This window comes from Caloenas nicobarica, chromosome 2, assembly GCF_036013445.1.
Source record: "Caloenas nicobarica isolate bCalNic1 chromosome 2, bCalNic1.hap1, whole genome shotgun sequence".
NCBI classification, from domain to species: domain Eukaryota; kingdom Metazoa; phylum Chordata; class Aves; order Columbiformes; family Columbidae; genus Caloenas; species Caloenas nicobarica.
In genome coordinates, this window is record NC_088246.1 from 63,201,427 (window position 1) to 63,215,377 (window position 13,951).

The following is a 13,951-nucleotide window of genomic DNA, read 5'->3' on the forward strand; positions in this document are numbered from 1 at the left end:
CAAAAAAAAAAAAAAAAAAAAAAAGAGACCACCAGTGTATTATCCAGGGTGTATTTCAAGTTTAACTGAAAAGGGACATCTGCTTTGAGACCATGATCAAAAGTTACAACACTAAAGGCTTGTATAAATACATTTTCTCCTGTGTAATAATTTGATCATGTAAACAACATTTTTTTGGCATTTACAACTTCAGAATGACACTGTTTATATTATTGCCTGAATTTTAGAAATTATGCACTCTCATAGATACTAGTGAAGATAACAAAAATCTGTGTTCAGCAACCTTTGGAAATGCCATCGTCTTTTCAGCCAACAAGTGTATATTTCAAGTACAGCCAGTTATCTTGGATGGCAAATATAAAAAACTCCTAAATAAATAACTAAATACCAAGTAATGCTACTGCTTTCTCGCAAGAGAAAATGCCTTTGGACTAGAGCTATGGGACGGATGTAAGCTGCACACTGTACAATTGAACTTTCAGATGTATTGCTGCTGAACGGAATTCAAAGCCGCGGGGCAAAAGACTGGATTTGCCATGTAACAGATAGGAAATGCGAGCTTTGTAAGATTCATGTTCATTTTGCCACCTAAGGCTAAGTAATAGACACTGCACAAGGAAAGTTTTATGTTTAGTTTTATGTAGAGAGCTGACAATTGCAGATCAAAAGAATATATTTACACGAGTTTCACACTTACAGACTTTAAATAGTCTAATGGAGTTAGCCCTTTGTCCTATTCAGAGGACCTCCTCTAAATTAGGCCAGATCTGAACTCAGGTTTTCCTCCTGTGAGAAACCTACTTTACTGTTATTCCAACTTGTATTAAATAGCAATGTGTATAAACTAAGCCAGAAAAATAAATTTGGCTCAACAGCATAATACTTTTCAGACTTGCATAGGAAAGCCTGGTTCAAATTCTGCTGATGATCATGCAGAAAAGGGTGACAACCTTGGGCCTCTCCCATGACATATGAATACACTAATTGGCTATTAGATTTGCACGGAAAAGCTCCTCCTCCTTCTAAATGTGATTTAGAAAACATCTAAGATTTAGGTTCAGCTGGCAGAAAATGGAAAAGACCATCATGGTCGTAAATGCCACTGGCTTTAACAGCACAACTGTACGACTGGGTGAGACCTGAGTGATCACACATAATGTCACTGTATTGAAGTCACAATATTTACTTCACTCGTGCAATGCTGATGCCCACTGAACTCACAGCCCTCAGCACTAGGTGGTGGGAGTAGGAGGAGGATTCCTCAAACTGGAAAGTGCCAGAGCTGCAACCGTCAGTGCACGGACACTCCCTTGCTTTGGTATTTTCTTCTGGTGACCTATGCACCTTTTTCTGACCTGCTTCTCCTCTCAGAGTAACTCAACCTGAAGTTTCCAAAGCACATCAATTTTCTGAACGACAGTTCTTTGACATGCAGGTATTTACGAGTCTCTTAGTGGATCTACTTGGTAAGCTGACTGGTGCTTAGCAATGATCCAAATAGACTAGTTGTATCTTACACTCCCTGACAGAGCAAAAATAAATTAGAACAAAATTTCTCTAACAAATATTTCATGTAGAGGACATATTTTGAACACACTCAACATTTTCTATTTTGTTTTCTAATGTTTTCTTAAACTTTGTCTTCTTTTTCAAACATCCTTTATAATAAATTCACTGCCAAAATATTTGTGGCAATTGAACACAGGCAGTTTTCAAGTTGCTAGGCTGCCACTCAGACATATAAATAAATGGTAAGATAAAAGAAATAAAATCTAAGCACAGCAGAAACATTTTCATTAACATTATACTTCGCTGTTTCATATCGTGTTTGAGCTTGATCTTATAATTTCAAGGCATGTGAGCACAGTATAACGTCTCAGGTACACAGGTCTCAGCTTTCATTAAAATGCACATTTTATGCATACCTTAGTACTACGCAGTTTTATCAACTGAGTGTCATCTCCCAACTAGGCATCAAATCAGTTTGCAGAGAATTAAAACCAACAGGCACCCTTTGAAGGCACTGAATAAGAGGCATTAATAATTCACTCTGTTTGGACCACATATGAAAGCACTGAAATAACAATAAAAAAGAAAGCCACGACTGATGTGTAATCATTAGCTATTTAAAAAATACTCCCACTGTTTTCTAGAACAAAGAGTATTTGGCTAATCTTCAGATAACATTTTGCTATGACCAAGTGTAAAATGGATTTATAATCTAATGTACCCCATTTTAGGAAACTATGAGCTGCATCTATTCTCTGCCCTCAAAACAGAGGGGCTTTTTGAGTGCACAGGAAAACCAAAACTTTTCTTGACATAGTTTATTCCAATTTTTGCATTAAACAGTTTTAACAAAATAAACATAATATAAACTTTACTGTAATTTATAGAAATTTTTGATATTGGTGGGTAAATGTATACAAATGAAAGCTCAGCTTGGCTCCAGTAATTGAAGACATCTGAATAAGTGTTCCCTTAACCTTCTTATACATTTCTTTAACTTGTTTTCCACTTACCTTCAAATAAAAAAACAGTGCAATCAAAAATCAGAATATAATAAATGATAAAATAAAGAAACAACTATTTTTTTTCAGGCTTTTTGAAAGCAATAAACTTCACATGGTGCAATTTCATCTTCTTATAAAGAAGTCTATATAATCTACTGTATAGATTACATAGATTGCCTGGCAGAAAAGGATCTGAGGGTGTTGGTCAACAGGTGGCTGAATATGAGCCAGCAGTGTGCCCAGGTGGCCAAAAAGGCCAACAGCACCCTGGCTTGTATCAGGAGTAGTGTGGCCAGCAGGACTAGAGAAGTGATCGTCCCATTGTACTTGGCACTGGCGAGGCCCCACCTTGAATCCTCTGTTCAATTTTGGGCCCCTCACGACAGGAAAGACACTGAGGTGCTGGAGAGAGTTCAGAAAAGGGCAATGAAGCTGTTGAGGGGTCTGGAGCACAAGATCAATTCAGGGATCCCCATGACTATCCCACAGATCCAGAACATCTTATCTGCAGCACTATATTATCTTCATAGCTGTTTATAACCTCCCAACAAAGAATTTCTTTTTCATTTACTTTTTTCGTCAAGATTTCTGGATGAATTCTTAAAACATTGTGAGAGCACTGATACCAACTGAGAATATTCAGGAAATCCAATGACAATAGTGGGCACAAACTAGCAGTGTGATTGAAATACTCAGATTGCCTTCACATTGTTTTTCTTGAAATGCTACAGATGCAGTACTATTCAGACTTAATTTTACTTACAGCCCATTTAGAGTTTGTGCTCTTAACACAGTGTTTGATGAAGGACTGAAAAAACAAACAAACAAGATTCTAATCTACTTTCTGTACTAGTTCTTCACAACATACCTTCATTACATCCCTCAGCCTCAGCTATAGCGACTCTACTCCTCCTCAGCTTCCTTCCTGCTGTTTCTCCCTCAACACATGCACATAGTTTTTTCCTCTCCAGGAATTTTCTCCCACTTTTCCCATTCCAAGTGCTAAGTCCATTCCAAACCCCTTCTGGGAACGGAGGGGGGAAAATTCAATGTACCTGTGGCCCCTCAGGGACCCTAATGAGACTTTGTGAAAAAAGTATCTATATAAATATAAATATATATATATTAGAGAAATCTCATATATCAGGTTTTCAGAGCAGGAGGTGGTACAAGAGGGCAGGAGGTGAAAATAAAGCTAACTGACAATTCCAGCCTATTAAGAGAATTATGTGATTTTTCAAGACTTTTTGAAAATAACTAAGCAATATGCAGACAATAAGGATTAACCCTAAATACAATATTTAGATCGGAAGTTTTTAATTCTTTATTGTAAATGTCTGTTTGTTGGATAAAATACCTATGTCGTTAAATAAATGTAATAAAAGGAAGCACCATTTCATCTGTTTATGAAGAAAAATATCCATAAGCATCTTCCAGAACATACACCTGGTTTTGCAAAGTGGTAAACAGAAAGAAAGAGAAAGGAAGACAGCACACAAGTGAGTGTTCACTGTATACTCTTGGTGCAATTTACTCACTATGGATAGCAATTAACTTATGCAAAACTTCTTTTTACAGAGAACAGGAATATACTAACGGTGACACTCCGAAAGCTCAGTACCTATCCCTTGATAAGCATAACCACTTCTTAGAATGAATGAAGTGACTCTGAATTTCCTAGCATAGTGGTTTTCATTTGCTTTCTGCAATGCCAGAAAAATGGTGGGCCACTTATTTTTCCAAGTTGTTACAGTAACTCATAAGTATATTTAGTGCATTTATTAATAGCATATTTGTCTGCTTCAACTGGTAATGCTGACAGTCCACAATGAACAGAGATTAATGCAACACAGCCTTTTATACGTCATTGGCTTTTTTGTGTGTCATTTTGAAATGGTGGTAAGTCCTCAAAAATTGCCCACATATAATATTTCTAACAGGTAATTCAAATTATGAGGGTTCATTGGTCTATCACATGTTTATTTTGCAGTCATCAGTGAAGCATGTGGTCATATAAACACATTAGACAAAATGCACAAAGCTCAGTTCCCACTCCTGCAATTTCCCTTATAATCGTGGGGGTTTTCTCCCTTCAAAAGTTTTGTTATGCAGGAAAATAATACATGCCACAAGGTTTGTGGTCATTCTGTTACATACTATGAGTGAATTCTACGTTTGTGGGCCACCTGTTGAGAAGCATCTCTCCTAAATACTTGCTGGTCTTTGATGGTAGGTGCTCCCACTGCTGCAGAACAGCACGGCCATATGGGGCACCAAGGCCACTGAAGGCCAGAGAGTCTTTGAAGAGCTTGGGAGCATCTTGCAATGCAGGCTTCGAAGACAGAATCAAAGCCTTCACATTGTGTGGCTGTCAACTGCCAAGATACGCAGTGAGGAGAGTTTCTAGTAGGCTGTATTGCCAAGCATGCAGGTGCTGTTTTCTGTGTTGCTGCTGGTTCCAGGTTTTTTCAGTTAATAACTCCTTTTGAAAAAAGGCAGTTGTTTTGTTTTAAATTCCCAGTGTTATAAAAAGTGAGGCAAGACCAAACAAATAGTTGATAGACTGAATTAAAGTGAGGTGCCCCATATAACGGTATAAGTCTACAGGGTGAGTCTTCTTGAAGGAGAACCTACCAGCAGTTATTTGCTTTAATGGTGTTAATGTGGGATTGACGAGCAGCCAGACCTGTTGAGCTACCATTGATAGAAGACTTATAATGCGTAAGACACTTTAAAGATGTCCCAAGCTAAAAACCTTATTACACATAAATTCCTATAGGACAGCATTTTCATCACAAGGTCTACCATTCCTTTAATACAGTTCAACGTTTGACTTGAGGACAAAATGAGCGGGTGAGAAAGTGGAGGGCCTGTTTCTACATGTAGGGTACCCACCACCTGGATACTCATTTCCCTGTGAGAAAAGTTAATTCACACTTGCTATTTCAGGCAGAAAACTCCATGTAACTTCTCAGCAGTGTCTTGGTTCAAATGGATAACGCAGACAGTGCCAGCCGGCCTCTGAAAGGGCTGTTAACTTTCCCTTTTTAGAGGGACACTCTTAGTTCCTGTATTTGCTTTTCAATCAGTACTTTTCCCGCATTGAAAGAAAAGTCATCCACTGAAACTAAGAAAAAAGTGCAATGTCAACACTTTCACAGAACGTGAAACACAGTAAAAAATAGAGTCTTTCCAAATCAGTATATGATTAATTCTCCAACACAATTTTAACAGGGCACGATACAACTTAAAGCTCATTCTGATCTGCAATCACAGTGTTTCTATCCAGATGGAAATCCTGCTACACAAATGAGGGTGGGAGGAAGAGGAGGCAGTGACTAGTTTCACTGATCATCTCTTCAGTGTAATGGCTGAAGCACCCAACCACCCTGTTTTTTTCTTGTTTCATTTTGTTTGCTTTTCAATTCTGCAGGACTATAAAGCAGCTGCACATGGAATTATGTACATGAGCACTAGATGATGCATTCTGCTAGCACTCAGTCAACATATTTTCCATGACCATCTGTAGCGCCTGAATTTGTCTCATGTTCAACATGATGTTCAACCTATAGGTTGCACCAAACCCCGTCCCTTGCAGAAGTTTAGCTCCATGAAATATCTCTTTGTCTTGACATAAGCATCAGATTTAAAGAATTTTTTATTCTGTGATCAGATACAACACTGGCTACAAACCAAAATATATTCATGTTATAGAATATTTTGTCAAATTACAGTATCCAAAACCAATGGAAGACGGAGTACACTTCAGACAATGAGCTTTCTTATAAAAATTCAGTAACAAGAATGACATCGTTTGTTAGCTTTAACCTATCAGCCAAAGAGAAACACATTCATATTGTCCCACTGCTTCTTCATCACACATTACCTTCCATGGACTTGGCACTCTCTAGCTTTTTATATTCAGATATGTATTCAGATATGTATATTTGTATCACTTACTCCTCTGAATCAATGACATGTTAGAATTTTTACTGAGTGGCTAAAATATGTACAGATTTTGTCAAGTAGAAACACACAACATGGAGTGGCAGGTGCGCCCGCCCCAGTACAGACCAGGGCTTCTGACATGGCAGCCACTGGCTCTTTCGCACCCTTATTTCCATGCCTCTTGTGCCACACCATGGCTGACATCACCTACGCACTTTAATTGGGTGCCAATCATCATGTACCCACCAGGGTACAGTCAACACAGTCACGTATGCCCCTCAGGCAAGGCAGCAAGAGAGGCAGGACCACTCAGTCAGAGTCCCCAGCCAATGGGCCACCTCGACCCAGAGAAGCTTCTGGACCATGTCCATATATGACCACAGCCAGATTCCCACCAGGCTATAAATGGGGCCCCTGCCAGAGACCCCCTCTGAGTGGTCTCCTCAGAGCAGCAGGTCTGTGATCGAAACCTCTCCCCTCGGACTGGGACACCATCTAAGGGAACTCCCCAGGACTGAGTGCCCTCACCTCACCCTTCATGAGTGGTTATTTCTTCTGGATGTGTCCTTGAGAGATCCCTGTCCCGCCACACAAGCAATTATTTCTTCTGGGCATCCTGGAGTTTCCCCTTTTGTGAGCATGTGCATGCTTGGATCATCAATCTTGTGTGTTAAAGGGCAGTAATACTACGCCAACTGCTACAACAAACTCATAGTGGCTTAAATATCAGAAGTGTTGATTGGTTTTGGATTACCCGTTTCTCATTACTTTCAGTTTTGTCATGAAATAAAGTTTGTTTGAGCTTACTACTTGTTTGGATTAGTTTTGGTGCACTTCACATGGCTATAAACAACACCAGTCCATATTTAGCTAATGGATTAATCTCTAAATAATTTCATTCTTATCTCTAAGCCAGAGAATAAAGCTTTGGTAAATTAATCAGCATGCACTGGGAGAGTACCTCTCACGAAAATCTTAGCCAAACTGTGTGGGCTAAAGAAACCCAAAACGCTCAATTAAAACTGATTACCAAACAGCTCAGTTGTAGACACTGACACTATACGTATTTTGGTTAATATTGCTCACTAAAAGCAGCCATAGACTACAAGTATTTGAAGTTATTTTCAGTTTGGTTCTTCTGTTACAACATATTTTCCACCATTGAGATGGATGCAAATTAAATGAAACTATTAATCTATTCAGCATCCAAGATGGACCATTATTACATTTGCTAATTTGGATTACCAGACTGAAATACCTGATAATAAGCGTTGCTCCTTCCTCTGCAAGCCAGACATGGTACAAAATTTCCATGTTTGTATTTGAAAGATATGTTAAGAATTGTATTATAATCAGTGGTACAAAGGGAAAGAGGTCTGTGACAATGAAGACTTGCAAATACATCAAGTCATCTCCAAAGTTTGTATGTAGGTTAGTTTTACTGAGCTGAATGTGTCAATGAAAGTAATCCAGGGAGAAAAAAGTGACACAGATCATAGCACATTGCATTGAATTCAGTGTTTACAACAGCAAAGAAGTGGCCTCTGAACATTTAAGGCTATGTTTTACAGCATTCCACATGCTCTTTCTGGAACACCTGATTAGTTCATGTTGGTAGAATCCAAACAGGAGAACTGAGTCCTTTCCTACTTGCTCCTGAATCCTATTGGAAGTCTTAATATAGACTAGTAAGTGGTATATTTTATCGTAACTAAGAAATAGCTGTTTCATTACAAAAATATTGTGGAAATGAGCACACAACATATACCTATCAAGGTCAATTGCAGGACAATGAAAAGCATAATACAGACCTTGTCTATCTACCATGTAGTAAACATCATAAATTTCTTTTCTCTACTTGTATTTTTTATTGCTCGTTAATAGCCTAAATGTTTAAAGCAAATAATCAAAAAACCAGAAAACTAACAAAAGAAAACAAAACAACACCAAAAAACTCCAACCCCAAAAATCATAACAACAGCAAAAACCAAAATGCACCTTTGATTCCAGAAGGACAGAGCTTATGGTAACCATCCACTGAAGCAGATGCACTGATGTTCTAAGCAAATAAACCCAGGTGCCTGTACCTCTCTCTTGCTTTGGATGTGTATACCTTATATAAACAGTTAAGGGGAGGAGGAGAAGGCAGGTATAAATAAATACTATATTAAACTTTTTCATATTGTGAAGAAAGCTTTTTGCACATCATAAACAGGGAATTTTCCCCTCTCACGAATTAGTATCCCTTTTATTCCCTATGCTCCTAACCCCTGACACACAGAAAATGTTTTCACTTCAGAACCTTGAATTTTTTAACAAACAGTTAAGCAGTATGCTTCATTTCCCTTGCAACTCAGTGACTGGAAGAAATGGCAATCCTGGAATAACACTATGAACTTACAACAATATAAAATTCTAATCAGCAACAGAATTATGCAGTAATGAGGATCTCTCTTAGTTTATGGTTTTGCCTTCTGAGAGATTTATGAAACATTCATTACTACTCTACTGGGTGATGTAACAGAGTAAGCCTATGTTAGTCAATGGGGGAGAATTTAGGATTACAATGTCTCTCTCAGCTAAAAACAGAGCCTGTATGAGAAAAACTGTGAAAATATGCCAGTGTCTGGCTTGAAGAGTTCCATGACAGCATGAGGAGAAAAGACGACCTTTTGACAATTTTTAGAAAAGATGCAGCTCAAATGTGTAACGCAAGCTTTGAGTACAGTACCTAGGCTAAGCTCCGTGGTGGGTATGAAAAGGCAAGGTCTTACACATGCTTGAAGGCTCTGAGATTCCTCATGCCAGCAGCAGTGCCATCATTCCACCACTGCTTGAACTATGCAAGTTTACTTAGGCTGCTCAGAAAAGATGGAAAAATAGGACATCGTGTCTTCTCTTTGTTAGTACATGAATAAAGGATTATAGACAATCTTCCCTTGTTCCACAGATCCCTGCCTCCTGCTGCAAGACAGTGCCTGTTTTGTGAATGCATATTTTCTGCAAAGCTCTCTCTGTGCTTTGGCCAGGGCTGAAGGAGGGGCAGCTCCTCATGTCCAGCCGGAGGGGTGGAGTGGCAGGGGTGGTTAGCCAGAGTTCAGTCCTCTGCAAAAGAGCTTCCTACAGTTTTATTTGTTACTTCTATTTACAAAGGGACTCCAATTAGCTGTATGCTGTTTGAGACAAAAGAGCCATTATAAGCTTCAAAATGGCCTACAAATAGTGCTTCTGTTCCTTCACTGATGTGTGGGACTCTCCCGTGCAATATACAATGGCTATTGTGTTACTTGGAGAGTTGTGTCTGGGTTCTATCTAGAGCCTGCTTTTTCGTGGGTATTTACAAAACTAGCCAATTTATAGACTGCTCAAGTTTGTCTTAAGAAACAAGGTGTCTTTCAAAAGATAATTAAGAAGGAACTCAGTGTGTGCTACATTACTTGCAAGCTGTGTAAAGTGAGGAAAATGGCACTGAAACCATGGCAGCAAGCGATGACTGGAGCAGCAGCACTGACACGAAAGGACCGCACGGCTGAACGCAGACTGAGGGAGGTTAAACTTGCTCCTGTCTGAGAAAAAAGGCAGCTCTGGGAAGGAATCCTGCTTCTTCTAGCTGGTGCAGGCAGAGCATCTTAAAGAAATGTATGGGGAGAAAGAAGACCTAGGGCACAGCTAATTAAAGGGAGACAGATACGTAACACCACTGGACCGACTTTCCCTAACAAAGTGGTTTCACCTGGAAAGGAAATAAAAGATTTCTAGGGCTAACAGAGCACCATTTTATACAGGCTTTTGCCAGGCTTCAGTGAAGATAGTGCCCTTCAGTAGTTTAAGAATCAGAATTAGATGCATTCAAGATACAAGGTACACAGTTTATGACAAGAATAACTTAGAAAATAACATAATTTTATCATTTTGTACACATAATGACGAGATGCCATTGTAATTCTTGAATATTGAATACACAAACAATGCATTGCTCTTTTAAAATATATGCTTTTCTAAAACCACAGTAGTTCTCCCTTGATGTGATTACATGCCAACTACACTGAAAGCTATTCTCCACAAGGAAGTGGGGAGGAAATAAGACAGTAATGTATCTAGATAACTGGTAGCCAGATGTTACAGCATCCTCGCTACTAACTTGGAATGCAGATAAACAGCAAAGCTGAGATGCAGAGCAAAACCATTTTAAATTCAAGGGTGATCTGAACTGAGACAAAAGGGGCAATATCTTAATGGCAGAAATTAAGACTCCAAAGTCCTCAACTCTAAAGGCCTCGATCTGTTGAAAATATCTGGAGAAGTCAGTATGTTTTCCAACTTCTGCCAAAATGAAAAACATGAAAGCATTTAAAAGAAGAGCAAGGCTGCAAAGAAAAGTACTAAAGATCTGGGCTCTAAGAACTCTTACAAAGCACACCCTGTGAGAGTTACCTTTGTCGCATGTGCATTAGAGCAGTCTTAACACAGGAACAGCTGCTTCTGTTCCCTGGAGGTTCTTGGCCTCATTCAACACACAAAACACAACGCTCTTGCTCTGGCCATGAATTAGAGACCGGTAGCAAAAGTAACGAGAGGACATCTTTTTCACTTCTTGCCGAAGTCAGAAAAAGTCACAAAAGCAAGTAAATACAGTAAATAGGCACATACCGTAGATACAGGAAATTAAGCAGAATAGTGAAGAGATAAAGAGAGAAAAGAAAAAAAATAAAGTAGGATTCTAATGTTGCCTCTGACAAGCAAATTTTCTATGCTCTGGTGGGAAAGTCACCCAATTAGCACTACCTAGAGGTGCTCGCCAATGCTGTATTGCATGTTTTCTAGCTGACTCACCTCATACACTTTAAACCTTAGTGTCAAAGTACATTATATTTGCAGCTAAAAGCAAACTCACAGGGAGCTGAGCACTTAACCTGTAGCATTCGGTACACCTTAAGCATCATTTTTAAAGGGGCATTCAAAGGGAGAGTTACCTGCTTTGATCTAAGCTAGAGTAAATATTTTCAGTGTCCCATTAACTGAGTATCTAAACCCAGTATTTGAGAGATGACAGCATTTGGAATTAAGCAGAAGAATCACCAACAAAATACACTGAAAGCCACAAGATTGTCCAGGCCTAACTCTTAGCAACAGCAATGGAAACTTAACAACAAAGTGTTCAGCAGATTAATTCAACATAAGCAACCTGTAAATCAGGGGTGTCAAATTCAATTTCACCAGGGGCCACATCAGCCTCACGGTTGCCCTCAAAAGGCCGAACGTAATTTTAGGACTGTATAAGTACAGGAGTAGTTACATTTATACAGTCCTAAAATTACATTTGGCCCTTTGAAGGCAACCACGAGGCTGATGTCCCCCCTGGTGAAAATGAGTTTGACACCCCTGCTGTAAATGATTTGCTGAAGCTGCCCTCAGGAGCACCGCAACCACTAACCGTTTAAGAGTTGAGAGAGTAAAGGGCAAAGCCACAGCAACTGAATCATAAAGAGATGTCTCAAATTGGGTAGAAGATTGCTTTGTTACTAAAGATAATTTTATTCTAGGTTGATGTTATTTGCTTTTGATAACTATTAAATGAGGCAAATTAAACAGGAAGGTTTTTTTTCCAAAGTTAACCACAACACTGTAATTACTATTGCATTAAAGTCAACCATCAAATTCATTGGAAGCTCTACTATCAAGATCCTGACTGAGAAGACAGTCGTAGCCTAAGCAATAAAACTATGTGTTTACATGCATTATCATGAACATCTTCTAATGCATACAATTTAAATGAATGTAATTTTTATTCAGGTTTTAAATAAATTATGTTCGTTTCCTTTTGGGTCCAGCACTTTCTGATGTAGCCATGTGAAATACTTTCTAAAACTTGTTGTTTTAAAATAATTTAGCACTGATAGGTGACAGCTCACAACGACTTTGCTGCTATTTTTAGCAGCAAAGAGTTAAGGCCTCAAAGAAGAATCCATTATTAATAAAATTCATAGTTAGATCACATTAAATCTTTAACCATGTAGTCATCTATTACCAACTACTTTTCTCTGTTTCTGCATTTACAAACTGTATCACGGCAAAAAAAAGCCCCTGCAGAACATTCATTCCTTTGATTAAGGAATGACTTGAGAATAGCTACTGCCAAGCTCTATCGTCAGCTTCACTTGCCTGGCAAGACAGCAACATGGATATCACTCCTCTTTCCTCACACAGAGACAACCTACTAAAAATCACAAGAAACTCAAGTCTCCTCACAGTATTATTTTGATATTATCAAATATCAGCAGAGAGATCGTGGAACACTGAAACCACACAAACATATGTAGAGAATAAGAGCAGGATAGCCTCAAACACTGAATTGCATTGCCCTCTTATTGCCATGATGCAACTGCTTAATTGCTCCACACTGATTTTGGACACTGAACATGAACATGGGACTCCCTGTTGGCAGTTAACAGATTAAATCTTGCTTGGGTAATTCTTCATTGTTTATTTCTTTTTGATACAATTAAAATAGTACAGCTAAATTCTATTTCTCTGACTCACATGTCTGAATTCACCAGGTATATGTCCTATTTATAAAGGAATAACTACTGTTGTGTTAGTTGACTTCATACACAGTTCAGTTCAGTTTCAAATGATTTAAGAATTAGGGGTATCTTACCAGGACTAGTTCTGTACAGCTCAGATGGGCTGCTGACCTTTTGGCTGGAGGTAATCCGCTGATGGTACAGAGGAGGTGTTCTCACTAGGAGAGAAGGAAAAGTACAATTCCTCTCCAGTAACAGCTAAAATGTTAATAGTGCTATTAAAATAAATAAAAAGATACTTTCTTACCATATGATGTTTCTGGTGACAGGGGAAAAGTTGGTGTTGATGGAGCAGCTTTATTTCCATTTTTTGTTGGGTAAAACATTCCCCCATCTATTTCGTCTTGGTAATGTGCAACAGTCACCTAGAAAGGGCACAAAAAAAGCAAAATTACAGTGTGAAATTAACCCTACAACACAGTAGGGCATTTTTCAGCAGACTACAGAAGGTCTCATATAACCTGATCCACTGTTCCAGCATAGAGATTTTTGGAACACTGAAAACATGCAAACACACAGAAAGCACAGAAACAGGTCATCCTTAAACACTCAGTTGCATTTCCAAGATAACTACAGTAATTTGTTTTTCTTATCGCTACAATGCAACTGTTCAATTGCTTCACATTGATTTTGGACACCAAACGTGAATATGAGACTCCCTAGTGGCTATTCAGCTTCAATAAATATTTTTTGAAGAAATCTTGGTTGTTTACCTCCTTGGTCTCCCCTACAGGAATTGGTGATCCTGGATTTACAGCCTGGTCAGTAGCAGGAGACTTCATCCACCCACACCTGTTATACGATGGCTGCCCAGGGACATCATTGTCATACTGCCCAACACTTAACTTCCTGATCCTTCCTCCTGTTGCATGATCATCTTGCATTCCTGTTGCTGAAAACAAATAG

At 38.8% G+C, this 13,951-nt stretch overlaps 1 protein-coding gene across 11 annotated transcripts in view; it reads right to left on the minus strand.

Moving 5' to 3' along the window:
• Positions 1-13,951, minus strand: part of TNS3 (tensin 3) — a 232,857-nt gene that overhangs the window by 44,087 nt on the left and 174,819 nt on the right. For all 11 annotated transcript variants that reach the window (XM_065627357.1, XM_065627356.1, XM_065627355.1 and 8 more), the window contains 3 exons: positions 13,759-13,937; positions 13,293-13,410; positions 13,120-13,203 (listed from right to left, as the gene is read on the minus strand). In XM_065627357.1, the coding sequence (XP_065483429.1) occupies positions 13,120-13,203; positions 13,293-13,410; positions 13,759-13,937 (381 nt within the window). The remainder of the gene's footprint in view (positions 1-13,119; positions 13,204-13,292; positions 13,411-13,758; positions 13,938-13,951) is intronic.